The sequence below is a fragment of the Macaca thibetana genome, chromosome 5 (genome assembly GCF_024542745.1).
Source record: "Macaca thibetana thibetana isolate TM-01 chromosome 5, ASM2454274v1, whole genome shotgun sequence".
NCBI classification, from domain to species: Eukaryota; Metazoa; Chordata; class Mammalia; order Primates; family Cercopithecidae; genus Macaca; species Macaca thibetana.
In genome coordinates, this window is record NC_065582.1 from 76,925,558 (window position 1) to 76,944,213 (window position 18,656).

Below are 18,656 nucleotides of genomic sequence, written 5' to 3' on the forward strand. Positions count from 1 at the left end.
CTTGTTTGTCATTTATCAGTAAATGAAAAATTATAGCATTGTTTTATACTTACCTCCCACTAAACTACATAGAACCAATAAAAGAAAAAAGATTTTTTTGAGGGGATGGATAAAAACCAATGAGACTATCAACTAGAACTTAGTCTTTGAAATGATTATAAACTGAAAAATATCAAAATTTGCATTCATTTTTCATTTTAACTACCGGGATTCAATATTTTTAAAATTATAAGTCATAATTGCAAATACACAAATGAAACCACCAGGTAGTCAAAAAGATACACTCAATTTCCGTAATATCTAACAGACGTATTGGAACAACTGCCTATTGTAGTGAAAGAAATGGTTATACAATGGAAAAATAATTAAATAAGAGAAGGGCTTTTCATAAACTAATGATATATAATAGTGGGCCACGAATTCAAGAATATGCCTAACTGAAGCCTCTTTTTTTGGGGAGGGGGTCTGGGGGTGGGGCAGTGGGCGCAGAGTTTTGCTCTGTCGCCCAGGCTGGAGTACAGTGGCTGATCTCAGCTCACTGCAACCTCTGCCTCCTGGGTTCAAGCGATTCTTCTACCTCAGCCTCCTGAGTAGCTGGGATTACAGATGTTCACCACCACACCCGGCTAATTTTTGTATTTTTCTGTAGAGGTGGGGTTTCGCCATGTTGGCCAGGCTGGTCTCGAACTCCTGGCCTCAGGTGACCCGCCGCCTCAGCCTCCCAAAGTGCTGGGATTACAGGCATGAGCCACTGTGCCCTGTCCAAGCCTCTTTTTGATTTCAAACTGCAGGTTAAGAAATTTCTACATTTTATACTTTTTCAAAAACCTCCTTTTTTAAATAAAAAAATATGAAATCTCTGGTGACATTACTTAGTACCTTGTACATGCAGGACAATATGCTAGATGCTACTACAAGATGGGTGAACTTATTCATTAAAAGTAGCCAGGGTGGGCATGGTGGCTCATGCCTGTAATCCCAGCCCTGTGAAAGGCCGAGGCAGGCAGATTGCTTGAGGCCAGAAGTTCATAACCAGCCTTGGGCAACATGGCAAAACTCCATCTCTACTAAAAATACAAAAAGTCAGGCATGGTGGTACGCACCTGTAGTCCCAGGAACTTGGTAGGCTGAGGCAAAACAATTGCTTGAACCTGGGAAATGGAGGTTGCAGTGAGCTGAGATCCTACCATTGCACTCCTGCTTGGGCAACAGAGGAAAACTCTGTCTCAAAAATAAACAGAAATAAATTTTAAAAAATAAAGTATCAAACTTAGGGAAAAAAGTAGTCAAAATCAAGTATCTCTCCTGAAAAATGACTTTCCTTCTCAATTCTCAATTTCTGGCAGTGAAAATTTCACTTCTGTTGCTATTACCTCTAAAACTCATGGAATAAGAAATCCTCAATTCAGTCAGACTGATGGAATTTGCAGTCACGCAACATCAAACTTAAATTCCCTACCTCTGTAGACCATCTGCAGACATTTAAGTAAAACTTTAATCGAGGATTAAATTTTTGTTTAATCAAAACAAAAATTAAATTATTTTGGATTAATTGGAAGAGGAAATAAAAGAAATTCTCAAACACAGATATTTAAAAAGTTACATGAAAATAAATATAGTAAAAACCACAATGGGAATTTAACTTTCTTAACATTATGTTTAGATATTAAGCATTAATAATAATTTTATCCTTTATTTTCCATAAAGTTAAAAACATTTGTACCATGCTTTCCTTTTGATTAGAACCCTGATAAGCTGCAGTTGTTGCCACAAGAAAATAGCAAGAAATAAAGCCAATCACTTCCTTTTCCTATGCCAAGATTAGACTCAGCTGCCAATGAAGTTAAATGGTTGTGGGGAGGGGGGAACACTGGGTATGGAGAAAAAGATCAGAAGATACAAAGTATCTTCTGCATCAGGTTAGTTAGAAACTCAGCTGATCTGCTCAAAAGAAGCTACACTTCAAGTATCTTATTAATTCTCTTAAACACACAAACACAACGCAATAAAACATAACTAACTAGTAGAAACAAGGTTTTTGGAGATAGGTGGCTGTTACTGCAAGATAAGATTATGACTCCAGAAAAGACAGAAAATGAGGATAGTTTTGCTAAGTCTTAAAGAACACATGAATGGAGACACAGAATTTCTACATATTTTGGTTACAGCAAGACTGATGCCATGGTACTTTCAGTTTTTCCCTTTAATCTTGCCTTATCACTTCTTTTGAATAGGAAACTGGGAATAGTTTGTACAGAGAAGGTGGGTATTTTTCCTTTCAAGGATTAGTGAGCAACAAGGGGAAAAAAAACCAACTAGAGATCTACATAGAAAAACAACATAATTTAGCTTGACAGGTTTAATTTTTTCTTTAGAGATTGTGAAACAATGTATTTAATGTTTAGAAAAGACAATCTTAACACTTTGTTCAATAAATATTCTATAAATTTGAGAATTACATGTACTAAAAACAGTTCTATGATGTGTTAGTTGAGGGAAATAAGAGGAGGAAAATCAGAGAAAAAGATGAAAAATAGAAAAGGTGAGGGAAAAATAAGGAGTAAATATTTATTGAGGGCCTACCTCCCATGTGTTAAGGCATTTTACATATAAAATGAGACTGAATCTTCATAAAAACTTTAAGAGGTGGGTAGCATTATACCCATTACCAATGAGGAAACTGAATCTCTGAGGGATTAAGTAATCAGGATCACGGGGGCTAATAAAGTAGTAAAACCAGGATTCAAAATTAGATCTGTCATACTTCAAACCCCTTTTCGTTGTTTCATAATGCTCAGCTTCTGTAAAGACGTGGAAGAGGTAGGGGAAGATGTATGCAGAAGAAGAGAAAGTGGTCGAGATGGGTGGAGAAGGATAAAACACATGGGAGAATGAGACTCAACAGGGACAGAAAGTAGGTGGTTGGTAGGAAAGAAAGGCAGAAAAGGAAAGTGCGAGAAAGCAAAATACAGCAAGTTGCATTTGAGGAGTTGCTAGAAGAGACGGAGAGAAAAGGGATCATTTAGAAGTCTGTTTAAAATACAGGTTTCAAGCAAATAAACAATTTTAAACTATCTATTGGAATATCTATTATCAGAGTAATTACTTTTGACAACTCAAAGGACTGTAACCCTTACATATTTTGAGTATTGTTTCTCAACTTTGGCACTATTGAAATTTTGTGCCTGACAATACTTCGCTGTAGGGGACTATAGCATTATAGGATGTTTAGCAGCATTCCTGGCCTTTTCATATTAGATGTCAGTACCACCCCCTTAGTCTCAACAATAAAAAAATGTCCAGACATTGTCAAATGCCCCCTGTGGACAAAACGCCCCCAGTTGAGAACCACTGATTTAGAAGTTCCAGTCGGGATGATTTAAAAAAATGAACAAAAGATGCCTATCAAATGCAAAATTATTCCCTGAGTTACTCTAGTGACTGGATGTCCTTAGGAACAAGATGAGATTAAGTTAGGGCAGAATTCATCTAAGCTCATAGCACTTGTTACAATATTGCTTGCAAACTGCTTTTAAAATATGTGAAAGGAAGTGAGTATAAACTAACATTTAGTTTTGAACTACACAATCTAAAGAAGGGCAGAAAATTTGTCAGACTGTTCTTCCATCATGTCATGTGCTTTTTGTATTTATGAAACAAAAAACACTAGCTTTGGTGTTCAGAAACCTGGGTTCTAGTCTGCTCTAGCATGAGTTAGCTGTAGGACCTACAGCAAATAATGTGGCCTAGGGAACAACTATTGGCTTCTCATATTTTACCAAGAGTTTAAATATACACTTCTAAGAAAATAGTTAAACAACTTCATATGTATGTATTACTGATACTATGTTGAAGGGCAAGTGTGGTAAACACAGTATATTGACTTGCTTATTCTCCATTCCCTTGCCAAAATGTGGTCCATGGGCACAGCATCAGTATCACTTAGGAGCTTGTAGAGATGCAAAATCTCAGATCTCACTCCAAACCAGCTGAATCAAAATCTGCATTTAATAAGAGATGATTCCTATGCACATTAAAGTTGAGGAATACTTGTGTCAGTTTCCATTGCTATAAAAAAATCAGACACAGATAATACAGCACTGGATAATTTATAAAGAAGAGAGGTTTATTTGGCTCATGGGTCTGCAGGCTGTACAAGAAACATAGTGCTGGCATCTGCTTCTGGTAAGGGCCTTAGGAAGCTTACAAGCATGGTGGAAGGTGAAGGGAGAGTAGGCAGTGTCACATGGCAAGAAGGAGGGAGAGAGGGAGGGAGGGAGAGAGACAGGGAGAGAGAGTAAGAGATCCCAGATTCTTTTAAACAACCAGATCTCGTGTGAACTAAGTGGGTGACAATTTACCTATCATCAAAGGGATAGCACTAAACCATTTATGAGGGATCTACCCCCATGATCAAAACACCTTCCACGAGACCCCACCTCTAACACTGTAGATCACACTTTAGTATGAGATTTGGAGGCCACAAACATCCAAACTATATTAACACTGTTCTATTCTGCTTTTCTCCTAAGGTGTTTTTCTAATTGCAAAGGCTGGAAAACTTAAAATTGCCTTTCTCAGATTTTGTTTCAGTTAGGACTTTGGTTCAAAATTAGGTCTAACAGCTAACACTCACATGCTAGCTATATGCCAGAAACTGCTCTAAGTACATCTCACATATTATTAACTCATACAAAACTTCCAATAATCCTACGAAGTTGATACAATTATTCCCATTATACAGATGCAGAAACTGAAGCCCAGAGAGGTTACTTGCCTAAAGTTACAGTCAATAAAAGGCAAACCCAGGTATCCCTGATCTAGAATCTGTACTGTTAATCATATTTCTACTGATAGATAAAAAGGCATGGGCCCCCTCACTGACCCCCCATTTTGTTTCTTTTTTACAGCTCATCTCATGGAACACACTTTGGCAAATGCTGTTACAGAAGTTCCTTCATTTATTTACTTAAATTTATCTATGAGCCAGCATTGTTCTGAAAGTTCTAGGCATTGCAAAAGGCAAGAAATAGAAATGAGACATTATCATTTGAAAGGAAGCAAAATCATTCTTATCTATAAAATGGATAATTATATACCTAGAAGATCAAGTCTAAGAGATACTAGTATTTATTAGTACCAGTATAAAAATTTAGAAAGGTGGCCAGTTAAAAATGAAATACATAAAAGCCAATAGCTAGACACCAGAAATAAAATATGATATGGAAAAAATCCTTTTCATAATACCAACAAAAATAAAAAACTTAATATAGATTTTAATATAATGCTTAATATTATAAAAGATTATACAGCATGATTTATAAAAGAAAGCTTGAAGCAACTTCAATGTGCGGTGTTAGGGGAACGAATTATTTGGCAGTCCTAAAGAGAGTTTTCACATAGAATTTCCATAACATGGGAAAATGACAGAACCTTTTGTAAAAGAAGACACAAAATTCTATTTATATTAAAACATGTTAAAAATACGTGTGTGGCTGGACACAGAGGCTCAGACCTGTAATCCCAGTACTTTGGGAGGCTGAGATGGGAGGATTGCTCGAGGCCAGTAGTTTGAGATTAGCCTGAGCAACATAGCAAAACCCTACCTCAAAAAAAAAAAAAAAAGTGTGTATATATGCATATACACATAGACAAATGAATATACTGTAGTAATACCAAATGTTTCATATTTGATATCAAAATATTATTCAGAGTGGGATTTCAAAGGCTTTTTTCTTCTTTAGATCTTTTTATAGTTCTAATTTTCCAAAGCACACATTACTTTTATCATCATAAAGATGTTAAAGCTTGAGTTAATAATTCTAAAGTCAATCTAAGGATAATGGGACTTCCCTATTCTCTAGGTAAGAGGGTCATGTTAGGTTATTTCAGATTGTAAGTGTACATTGTGCCACATCTAGTCAGATGCTATTGACATTTAACATTATATAATAATGGACTGGAAATGTTTAGCCTTCCAGCTATGCATCGAGGCACAGAAATTTTTAGGTAAAGCCACCTGGCATTCACCCTCATGAACATACTTGGATCATCTCTCATGCACACTATTACCAACATATATATGGAATAGCTATGTCCTGTCTCTTCAGTTCTTTGGTCATTCCTTGAAATTCCTTCTTTCCCTTGCTTCTCTCTCTTTAGACACCTGATCCTACTTCAAACCTGGCACAGTTTCTTCATCTACGGGACTTGATTCATTCTCCCAATGCCTTCTTTCTTAAGTGACTTGATTTTAACCAGGCCTCCTTTGTCAGTCACCCTACCTGGAAAGACTCAGGCCAGAAGGACAGAGGGGAACCTTCTTTTTTTGCTCAAATGGAGTAGCATCTAAGGACAAATTGTAAAAAATGATGCAGACAATATCTTAACTAGTAATAAAACACCTATGTTAATACTAGCATTTCAGTATTATATGAAATAAATAACAAAATAAAGATACATTTTGTTCTGGTATTATAATAACAAGCTGATCAAACAGCCTTCCAGGTTGAGGAAAAGGAATGAACCTTTCAGATAGAAGTGGAAAGAAAAATCAGTGAAGGAAGGGATGTATGTGGAGGAGGCTTTAGCTTGAGAAATAGCCCAAGAAAGAAACCTCCATCAAATTATCAGGAAAGGGCAAACTCTGTGAGGGGAATAGAAATAGAAAGGGACTTAGTACAGAAAAGTAGGTGTTGACAAAATCATTGAAAGAGTTAGAGGAGCACAAGTCAGGTGCCTCTGGAGTTACCGAGTTCAAGAGCATACAACCATAGCTCTTTTCCGGGTTAGAAGGAGCGCCTCTGCTAGCTCCTGCCTCTAATTTCCTCTCAATATCCATGAGGCTATCCATGACTCTGGAACACCAAGTGAGCGTGCCAAGCAGAAAAGACGGCAGGAAGATGGCCTCTGTCTCATTTCTAGCTAATTAGTTTTGGTTCTGTTTCTGTTTATATCATTGTTTTCATGGAAAAGTTCACCTTAAGTTCTAAATCATTAACTTAGAAACCAATCTTTCAAAAATATTCCATTTGTAATCTGGCGTCCTTGTATCCTTAAAACCACCAAGAAGACAAACAAAAATCATCTCCTTAAATAAAAGCTAAATAAAACGAGTCCTTGGGATATGTTCCATTGTTGTTAATTACATTTCTCCCTCAAATATCTTTACACATGTAACGCATAACAGTTTTACATTTACAGGACTTGAAAAAAAACGGCAAGGCTTTATGATAATATTACCAAGAAACGATTTATCAGAAAAGTTTGCTTTTTACACCAGTGGGTTGGGTTGCACCAAGTTTTTGCTTATTTTTGGCTTCTTGACAAATTCTTCTTTGCTGCTAATGTAGTAGGTAATGCCTATCTCAGAAGTGATTTTTAATTATTGTGTATGGGGGCTTCGAATACATTAATAAATCTTGAGGCAAAAAGAGAATGATAAAAATAACACTTCAAAAGAGTACAGGAAAATGAAAAATGAACTTTCATGACATTCAATGAAGGAGCAGGTATGCAAAGTGATATCTGTTTTCTAAGACATACATTTCATTTTTTGTTTTATCCTTTTACTTTGTAACATAAGCAATTTTGGAAAGACCACAGCTATTAGTGATGTCTACATAATCATACTAATGAAGTGCACAGAAGCTTAAATGAAGTATTTTATATGCTCCCTTACAACCATTTGAAAATTTACTTTGGAAACCCCTGCTCAAATGCACCCCCTCCCCACCCCCAAAGGAATTCTTGTGCTGTCTTCTTCACTTTTCCAGTTGAGCAATTTAAGCTAGAGGAAACCAAGCCCTTGAGCAACTGAGTACAGTTAACGGGAAAAACCACTAGGAAGGCAATCAGAAGAACTAGCTACCAAATTATTTGCTTGAGTCATTTTCTCTTATATTGTCACAGATGAAAAATTACACTCCACGTGGTGAACAAACCTAACGCTAAGGCATATTTTGTGTGCTGCACAGTGTTACTCTGTTTCCTAAGTAACCTACTGAAACAATATAAGGTATACATCTATTAACGCATTTAGTGATGATACTGGAATTTGTGAAATGTGACAGAAAGGATAGATGAAGAAAGATGAGGAGAGACAGGTATTAATTGTTCTAACAGTACAGGCTATAATAAAGGCCAATAATCATTTGAATTCCTGCGCCTTAACGTGATTCTAAAGATTGGCTTACCTCAGGTATTTGGAAAGTCTAAATACTGTATTTGCTGTAGAAAATTCATCCAACATACAATTCAATTTTAAAATTAAACCTTTTGTCTAATCTTTAAGATATCTGATGTTATAATGCCCATTATCACACTTTATTTAAATGAGATCAAACTCAGCGAGTTTAAAAAATAACCCAACTTCTCTCTTCCCTTATTATGGCTGGCCTCTTATACTTCTTTCTCTTTAGTATAATGCTAACCGAAAGCAATATTCTTGCCTCTCCACTTCTTAACTGAAGCTTTGATCTCATCTGTGTTTATGTGAAGAACTCGCTCTGGGAGAGTCCCTGTCAAGACATCCATTGTAACACCCGCTCCTACTCATGCTTTCAGCGCTGCCCTTGGACGGAATCCACCCACACCTTCCAGACACGCTAGGTGTGGGCTCGGAAACGCAAGATGGAGGGCGGGAGGGGAGTCCCGGCGCAAGGCACGGACTCGAAGTTGAAAAAGAAGTGTTTACAAGTGAGGCTTTTAAATAAATCACCACTATGGAGGGCATTTCCTCCGAGCCCTGGGCGCCGGCCTGAGAATCCTCTGCCGGACGCCAGGGGACTGGCCACGCTGACCCCGTCAGACACGCGACCCCGCGGCTGGCGCTGGCGTCCGCACTCGCGCGACCCCGCGGTTCCTCCCGGGAGCGCCGTCTAACCGCTCCCGGCGGCGGCTTCCCAGAGAGCCGCGGAGCCAGTGCCCCACGCGGGGCAGAGCTGCGGCGCGGCCCACTGGCCGGGTCCCTTCCCTCCACCGCTGGGCGGGGCTCGCGGCCCCAGACCCTGACGCTCCGCCGCCGCCCCTCCCCGCGCTCACCTGCTCGTTCTCTTTCGGCCGCTGTCCGCGCCGCCGCGGGCTCGCATCGGGATCCCGCTCGGTCCCTGCCGCCGCCTGCTCCGCCAGCGCGTCCCCGTCCTCGTCGCGCTCCCCGCCGTCGCCGCCCCGCAGCAGCTCCCTGGCTGAGCACATCCCGCCACCAACTCCTGCCGCCCGGGACAGCCGCCGGAGGACCACGCCGCGACGCACTAGGGAGCGCCGCCGCCCGAGGGCTGCCCTGGGATCTGCCGCACCCGCAGCTGACAGGAGCCTCGGGAGCGCGCCCCGCCGGCCTGGGCGCCTGAAGTACCAGCCCGGCCCCTCCTGTCACTGGCTCGCCCAACCCCCGGCTGTCGGGGCGGAGCCATACAGGGGAGGGGCCAAGACAGGGGGCGGGGCCAACGGAGTGTGTTGGGGGGGATGTGTGTGAGAGATTGAGAGGCCGACAGACTGAGAGAAGAAGGGGGTTGTGTGAAAAACTATGGACATAGACTGCATGAGGGAGATTGTACACGATGAGAGAGGCTGTGTGTATGTATGAGGGACATTGTGCGTGTGTAAGAAACCATTAGAGAGTGTGAGACAGACGTTGAGCGTCATTTGTGTGTGTAAGAGAGATTCTATAGAAAAGAAACTGCATATAAGAGATTGTATGCACTTTGGGAGGCCGAGGCGGGAGGATTGGTTGAGCCCAGTAGTTGGAGACCAGCCTGGGCAACCCCGTCTCTACTAAAAATACAATTAGCCAGGCGTGGTGGTGGCATTTTGATTCCAGCTACTCAGGAGGCTGAGGTGGGAGGATTTCTTCAGCCCGGGAAGTCGAGGCTGCAGTGAGCAGAGATCACACCACTGCACTCCAGCCTGGGTGACAGAGCCAGACCCTGTCTCAAAGAGAGAGAGAAAGAGAGAGAGAAAGAAAGAGAGAGAGAGTGTATGTGTATGCAAGAGACTGTGTGAGAGAGAGACTGTATGAGGGAACAACAGAACACAGAGAGATCAAGTGTGAAAGAGAAACTAGTGTGAGAGAGCCAGTAGATATATTTAAGAGTGCATTTGTGTAAGAGATGAGTGTGTGTGGGTTTGCATGTGAGAGAGAAACACACATACACCCAGTTACACTCTCCAGCAGGGTCCCCCTGTTCTTGCCTGAGTAGCTGCCCATCCTTTTCAAGGAACACACATTTCACTGTCCCTCTTGTTCCTTTAGCCTCCTTTCCTAGTGTCTCACTGAAGGTCTGTGTATTTGTCCCTTTCTGTTGAGTGCTTCCTAGTGTGTGTAGTTTATTGGAGGCTTGGGTCGTTTGATGGTGTATCCAATGGTGTATCTTTCTATAACTGGGTAAGAATACATCTTTCTCAGTGGGTGGTAAGGGGAATATATCCAATTTGTAATTCTTTTTTGTACTACCCCATCCATTTTGTTCAAGGAAAATGGAGGGGTGTTTAAATAAAATATACTTTTTTCTGTGTATGCCTTATCTGTACATTGAGAAAGCGATGGGTTATTGTATAGGTAAAATATCAGAAAAGTAAATATGGAAAGTAAACATGTGTACACATGAAGAAGAGTAAGAGTTATTTGGGACCTTCTATTAAAATGTTTTCAGGCCCAGAAAAGGAATTAAAATAGGCAGAATCCCATAGGCTTATTTTTAAGACCTGTTTCCTGTTTTTTGTAGTCAGGAGACTCTCAGTCTTTCTCACACACCCACAATCTTTCATACCCACAATCTCTCTCATACACACATGATTTCACATACATATAGTTTGTCTCATATATATACAACCTCTCGCACACACCATCTCTCACACATAGTTTCTCACACACGCCCTCTCTAATTGTCTCTTCCACAAACAGTCTCTAGGGGCCAGAAAATATGCTATTGGATATCAAAAATTAGAAAGAAAATGAATCTGGCTCATTCCCTTTCTTAAAAGTCTTTAAAACCCCAGAAGAGAGTATTTAATATTATATACGTATAATCAGAAACAAATGTCACCATGGGAACCCAGTAGCCTCTGATGACCTCATTATTTTTCCCCTAAAGACAACATTTTCATTCTTGGAATTTTGGTTTGGCTATTAGTAGTGTTTCTTATAAAAATCAACTTTTTTTTTGGCTGGGCGCAGTGGCTCACACCTGTAATCCCAGCACTTTGGGAGGCCAAGGCAGGCGGATCACAAGGTCAAGAGATGGAGACCATCCTGGCCAACATAGTGAAACCCCATCTCTACTACAAATACAAAAATTAGCTTGGTGTTGTGGCACACGCCTGTAGCCCCAGTTACTCAAGAGGCTGAGGCAGGAGAATCACTTGAACCCGGGAGGCAGAGGTTGAGTGAACCGAGATCACGCCACTACACTCCAGCCTGGCGACAGAGCGAGACTGTCTTAAAAAACAAAAAATAAAAAAATAAAAATCAACTTTTTTGGATAAAACTTTAGAATTATATACAGCAAACCAGAGAACATCAGCTCTTTATTGTCAACCCCATGAACTAAGGCACATTTTGAAGTTCTCTCTCTTGGCATTTGATTGGTAACTTGATAAGTCAAACAACTATGCACTCTTCAATCAGGCTAAAGTGAGCAGAAATTCTGTATATATAAAAAGATTCAGAAGGCACAGAATATTTATATAGCTGGGCAGGTACAATACAGAAGTTAGCTTTGTTCAGCTTAGGGGACAAGTCTTAAAAAGTCCTTTAGAGTATACTGTCTGGTCTTTTGTAGATTCCGACTTCTTGATTCTTTGAGAAGTGTATTCATTCAGTTTTTTAGCAGGTATTTATTCAACGCTAATAGGCCTTGGGTCCACTCTAAGTCCCTATTCTCTTATTGAACGCTACTAGGCCTTAGGCCCAAGTCTAGGTTCCTATTCTTGTGAAGCTTCATTTTAATCCAATTCTTGTGTTATTTTCTTGGCAGAAGTCAAGAACTTTCACCAAAGAGTAGCCAGAATCCTTAGATCTCCACCTAGCACTGAACCTTTTTTTTTTTTTTTTCTAATATCATTTACCTTTAGTTTAGTGAGTGAGTTCTTCTTTAAACTGTTACTCTTTTGTTCATAGAGTCTGGTTTTTCCTGGAGATCTGGAGAACCACCTCTTTAAATGAATCTAGCGTTTTACACAAAAGACATTATCCAGATTACATCCTAATCTTATGGGAGACGAGCTATTTTCACTCTGCTGCACGATGTGAAAAATATACACATAAAGCTAGCACTGTCAGTTTCCCAAGGGAAATATAAGATTGTTATTACCTAGGCAACTATAACATGTTGCTCTCAAATCATACGTAGTTTTTTTGTTTGTTTGTTTGTTTTTTGACAGAGTCTCACTCTTCCGCCCAGGCTGGAGTACAGTAGCGTGATCACAGCTTACTGCAACCTCCGCCTCCCAGGCTCAGGTGATCCTCGTGCCCTGCCTCAGCTCTCTAAGTAGCTGGGACTACAGGTATGTGCCACCATGCCAGGCTAATTTTTCTATCTTTGTAGAGATGGGATTTTTGTCATGTTGGCCAGGCTGGTCTCGAACTCCTGCGCACAGGTGATCCACTCACCTTGGCCTCCCAAAGTCAAATCATATGGAGTTGTGATTTTATTAGTGTGTTTTGTGCTTTCCCAGAAATTAATAAGTGGCAAGAAACAGATGCATGTCTAAGGAATGGCCTGTCTAGTGCAAATGTGGTTTGTGCAGTTGCTATGGGAACAAGGACTTTTAATTCTTCACTTTCATGCCTTTATTATTTTTAATGTTCTTCTTATTTCATTTGTACATCTTTCCAGAGGGAGAAACGAGCAAATCAGAGAGTTCTGGACTCAATTGCTAATATAATCTTAGAAAAACAAATGCAGTTATTTGTGGAAACTACCCAAAACTTCATTTGTTGGTTTGATTTTTGACACGCTATAATGTTATTCTAAGCTTCCTTATATGCTTTAATTTTTCTCCTATGATTTTCATCTGCTTCCTTTCTATTTAGCATGGCACAGGGAATTATTTTTGAGATGTTTGGAATATGAACCAAAATTCTAGGAAACTGTATGGTTCTTGCACAATTTATGTAAATTTAGAGGAAAGGAAACTTGGAGAACCCTCACTTCCTTTAGTGTTCTTTCAGTTTAAGGAAGCTCTATTAGCTAAAACAATGCTCTATTAATGCTCTCTTTCCTTCCCAGACAGTCCATTCTGATGGGGAGAAGGAAAAATGTGCTCTTTCTGTTGGAATTAATTTTTGTTTTATTTTTTGAGACGTTTAGAGTCTTGCTCTGTAACCCAGGCTGGAGTGCAGTAGTGTAATCTCAGATCACTGCAAACTCCACCTCTTGGGTTCAACTGATTCTCCTGCCTCAGCCTCCCAAGTAGCTGGGATTACAGGCATGTACCACCACACTGGCTAATTTTTGTATTTTTAGTAGAGACGGTGTTTCACCATGCTGGCCAGGCTGTTCTCAAACTCCTGACCTCACGTGATTTGCCCGCCTCAGTCTCCCAAAGTGCTGGGATTACAGGTGTGAGCCACTACGCCTGGGTTGGAATTAATTTTTATTCTCTCTGCTCTATTAACGTTCTCCAGTGTGATTTTGCTGCATTCAAATGTACTGCTGAGTTCTCTCCTTACAGTAGGAAGGTAGATTAACAGTTGTTTTATTAAAAAAAAAAAATAAAGTATTGAGAAGGCTATTTAAAATTGCTAGAGAAGTGGAAATATAGACAATTATTGAGCACTATTTAATATCTGTTAGTAATTTTTAAAATGTTGAATAAAACCTGATGTGAACAATATTTTAGAGAGATGGTTAAACTCAGGCATTGCTAGGAGCTCTGAAAACTGATAGCATTCTTTTGGCAGTACATACTCAGAACCACAGAGATATCTGTACCCTCTGGCCTACTAACTCCAGTACTAGGAAAGGATTAAAAAAGGGGTGGGGTGGGGGACAGAGAGATGTTGTCCCAAGGGTACAAAGTTTCAGTTATATAGGAAGAGTAACTTTTTGAGATCTATTGCATAGCATAGTGACCATCGTTAATAATAATGCATATTTCAAAACTGCTAAAAGGGTAGACTTTGAATGTTCTTACTACAAAAAAAAAAAAAAAAAAAGATGATATGTGAGCTGATGGGTAACTTAATTATCTAGATATAATCTTTCCACAATGTATATATATATATAGAAACATCACATTGAACCTTGTAAATGTATACAATTATTATTTCAAATAAAAATGAAAATTAAAAAACAAAAAGGGAAAAGGGTTGTTTGCATAAAGATGTTCAAGGCATAATTAGTGTGAAAAGCTGAAAGTAGCCTAAATGTCTTCCTGTAAGAAAATGCCTAAGTAAACTGTGGTATACCAACATAAATATGTAAAGCCTTAAAATGGTAAAAATTTTGTATCAATGTGATAAACATTTAAATGTAATGCTAAGTGAAAAAGCGCAGATTGATAGGAACAGAGCCACTCAGTTATCCTGTACCCCAGGAGCTAGGCAAGTACAAAGAGTAATTCAGGACTTAGCTTCTCAGCTTAGGAAATAAGTCTCACAGAGGTGAAATTATGTGAACAAAAAGATCAAATTTGGAAGAGAAAATTTTAAAATGGCTTTTTGGACAATGTGACTCTGGGGGATGTGTTTCCTTGTAAAATTAATTTTAATGTTGTAATTTAAAAATAAATCATTTAAAAAGATCTATATCTGTTTTTCTTGTAAAATGGGATTGCTGGCACCCAAAGTCTGGTTGATTCAACTTCATAGCTGAAAGTTCTATTACCTTTTGTTGAATTATTTAGTTCTTGAATGGGTTTGGATCTTTTATTCATGCTGTTCTCAATAATTTAGAATCTTAGAGTTGGAAGGAATCTAAGAGGCAGTTTAGAGTAAGCTATCACCCAATGTAGAGATCCCTTCTATAACATTTCTGGTAGATGGTCACCCTTCTTCTGCTTGAAGGCCTTCAACTATGGGAAACTCATTACTTCATGATACTGCCCATTCAATTACCAAATAACTAATACTAATTGTTAGAAAGTTTATTGCATCTACTGAATTGAATCTGTATCCTTATGTCCTCTGCCTCTTGGTCCTAATTCATTTCTGAAGTACAAAAGAATAAATTAATCTTTTTTTTTTTTTTTTGGTGACAGTCCTTTCAATTATTTTTTTTTGTTGTTGTTTGTTTGTTTGTTTGTTTTGAGACGGAGTCTAGTTCTGTTGCCCAGGCTGGAGTGCAGTGGCATGATCTCCGCTCACTGCAACCTCCGCCTCCTGAGTTCAAGCGATTCTCCTGCCTCAGCCTCCTGAGTAGCTGGGACTACAGTTGCCCGCCACCATGCCGAACTAATTTTTGTAATTTTAGTCAAGACGGGGGTTTCACTGTGTTGGCCAGGCTGGTCTGGAACTCCTGACCTCGTGATCCACCTCAGCCTTCCAAAGTGCTGGGATTACAGGTGTAAGCCACCGCACCTGGCCTCAAACATTTTTTAAAAGTGATTTTGTCTTCTCTTATACTTTATTCTTTTTACTGTTATTTATGGGTAAGTGTTGGGGTTTGGTATTGTTATCTGTACCTATTTTTTTCTTTTAGGCAAAGCACATTTGTTACTGACAGATGAGCAATAAGGTGTACCTACTTCTTTGTTAACAATACCCCAGCTTTTCTTATTGACCAATCTCTCTCCCACTCCCAGCTGTGATTGGAATGGAGAATATGGCTTTTACTAAGTGAATTAAATGCATTTTACTCTCCCCACCTCCCATGGCCACTGTGATTGGTTCAAGAATAGGCACAAGTCAGGCCAATCAGGACCAATAAGACTCAATTTGGGGACTTTTGTTTGTATTATAAGAAAAGTATTGTCTACAGGATTGGCCTGTGGTGGTATGAGCTTGGAACTGCAGGAGGACCACCATATAGGGCATAAGAATGAAGTCAACCCAGCAGAATATGTGATTGAGAGATGAATATTTTTAGCTAGCTACTCCAAATATTAGAGCTACACCTGTATGCTTTTTTCAGTTATGTTAGCCCATAAATCTATCACCATAATGTTGTCCCCAGTTTTTTTTTCATAAGCAGTGTTGAGTTAGCTCTTCATCACTTACTAAAGGAATCAGAATGATATAAGCTCTAAACTGGGATACAGGAGAAATGACTAGTTCTGCCACTCTCAGGCTGCAGAAATTTGTGCAGTTTATTTAAAATCTCTGCTATTGAATTTCATAGTGAGTAAAATGAACAGGCTGAACCAGACAATTTGAAAAATCTCTCTCTCCTTTAAAATTCGATGATTTCGGCCGGGTGCCGTGGCTCATGCCTGTAATCCCAGCACTTTGGGAGGCCGAGGCGGGCAGATCAAGAGATCAGGTGATCCAGACCATCCTGGCTAACACAGTGAAACCCTGTCTCTACTGAAAACACAGAAAAATTAGCCGGGCGTGGTGGCGGCCGCCTGTAGTCCCAGCTACTCGGGGTGGGGGCTAAGGCAGGAGAATGGCGTGAACCCGGGAGGCAGAGCTTTGCAGTGAGCGGAGATCGCGCCACTGTACTCCTGTCTGGGTGACAGAGCAAGACTCCGTTTCAAAAAAAAAAAAAAAAAAAATTCTATGATTTCTATATGACTTTTCTCCTAGATCCAACCTGAGTGCCTTGGCTGCTGTTCATTTATTCCAATTAGTCAAGTTGTTCTGATTGGAGATACTAATTCTCAAAAGCGAAAGGATAGAAGGAATTTTTCTTATGCTGTGTCTTAATCATCATAATGAAATTATCTAAGGTTATTTTTGCCAACACCTCCCCAAAGATTTTTAACATGTTTTGATGCACATATAAGTTGTTCTATTATAATTCCAAGGTATCTATTATTTTAACACTCCGCAATGAGAAAAACCCTCTTTACTCAGTGAAAATTAGGTCTATTACATTTTTGCCTCCACATTTTTATTCTCAAAAAATTCACACCTTCAGAAAGGTTGCAATAGTACAGTGAACATTCACAGAGTGTTCACCTGGAATGTCCAGTTGTTAATATTTTTCTACATTTGCTTTCCTGTATGTGTTTTCCTGGCTAAGCCTATTGAGTTGTTTTTAAATTGAAATGGGGTCTCTGTCACTCAGGCTGGAATGCAGCAGTGCAATCTCAGCTCACTGCCACCTCTGCCTCCCAGGCTGAAGCAATTCTCATGCCTCAGTTTCTCGAGTACTTGGGACTACAGGCAGGTGCCACCATGCCCAGCTAATTTTTTGTGCTTTCAGTGGAGATGGAGTCTCACCATGTTGTCCAGGCTGGTCTCCAACTCCTGAGCTCAAGTTATCTGCCTGCCTCAGCCTCCCAAACTGCTGAGATTTTAGGCGTGAATCACCAGACCTGGCCTTCAATGAGTTTGTAAAAATGGTATATATGAAGAGAATCAAGAAATTCTGGAAGGAATGCTACTTTTCTCTGGGAACATTTAGAAGGATCTGGAGAAATGAAGGTGCAACAGTGTAGCAGTTAACAATTCTAAGACTTGAGACCTGACTTTGCCCCTAGATTCCAATCCTGGCTCTTTCTAATCCTCAGGTTTTTTATTTGCAAAATAACGGGTATTATTGGTATCTAAGTTTATACTAAAAATATATTGGTTAGCATTAATATTATGGAATGGAGCTGATAGCATGAGGTATGCTTAGCTTTTTCATTGCATATGGGAAATCTGTTATCTATGCTCTGCAAATGAGCTTGGATCTTGGGTTTCCTCACATAGTAAATAACTCAGTGGTTGACTTAAAAGGGACTGAAAAAAGCTGAAACAGAAATTAAAGAATTCTGTACGTATCTCCAGCTGGGCAAGAAATCAGACCCCAAATAGTATCTGCCAATACGGTACTAGCAGATGTAATCCTAGATACGGAGAGGCAGATGGGTTTCATCTCATGTTCCAGTTACTGGTAGTAACTGCGTGGCACACTGTATTTTCACAAGAAAGCTTGTGAAAATTTATTGGGAAAGAATGACTGCTGTGGAATAGGAGATACGAGTGATGGCACGGTGTCATATTGCTGTGGTCTGAATGTATCCTCTAAAATTCATGAAACTTTTGGCCAATGTGATAGTGTTAAGAGGTAGGGCCTTTAGGAAGTAATAAAGTCATGAAGGCAAAGCTCTCGTGGATGAGATTAGGCTCTTATAAAAGGGCTTGAGGGAGTGGATTTCTTCTCTTCTGCTCTTCCGCCATGTGAGGACATAGTGTTCATCCCCCTTTGCCCTTCCTCCTTCTGCCAAATGAGAACATAGTGTTCAAGGTGCTACCTTGGAAGCAGAGACTGCATCCTCACAAGACAACGAACCTGCCAATTCCTTGATCTTGGATTTTTGTTGGTCCATTTTTGCACTTCTATAAAGACATACCCGAGGCCAGGTAATTTCTAAAGAAAGAGGTTTAATTGGTTCTGTGGACTGTACAGGAAGCATGGCACTGGCATTTGCTCTGGGTGGGGGCCTCAGGAAGCTTACAATCATGGTGGAAGGCAAAGGGGGAGCAGGCACATCACATAGAGCAGAGGCAAAAGAGAAAAGGGGGAGGTCCCAGACTCTGTTAAACAACCAGATCTCATGTGAATGGA

General features: G+C 39.8%; 1 protein-coding gene across 2 annotated transcripts in view; it reads right to left on the reverse strand.

The window, feature by feature from the left end:
* Positions 1-9,408, reverse strand: part of FAM241A (family with sequence similarity 241 member A) — a 40,084-nt gene extending 30,676 nt beyond the window's left edge. Inside the window, exon 1 of one of the 2 annotated variants that reach the window (XM_050791337.1) lies at positions 9,043-9,408. In XM_050791337.1, the coding sequence (XP_050647294.1) occupies positions 9,043-9,195 (153 nt within the window). In that variant the 5' untranslated portion in view covers positions 9,196-9,408. Of the gene's footprint in view, positions 1-1,103; positions 1,310-9,042 lie in introns of those variants that run through there. The other variant, XM_050791339.1, reaches the window with a different exon arrangement.
* Between the last annotated feature and the right edge of the window lie 9,248 nt (positions 9,409-18,656).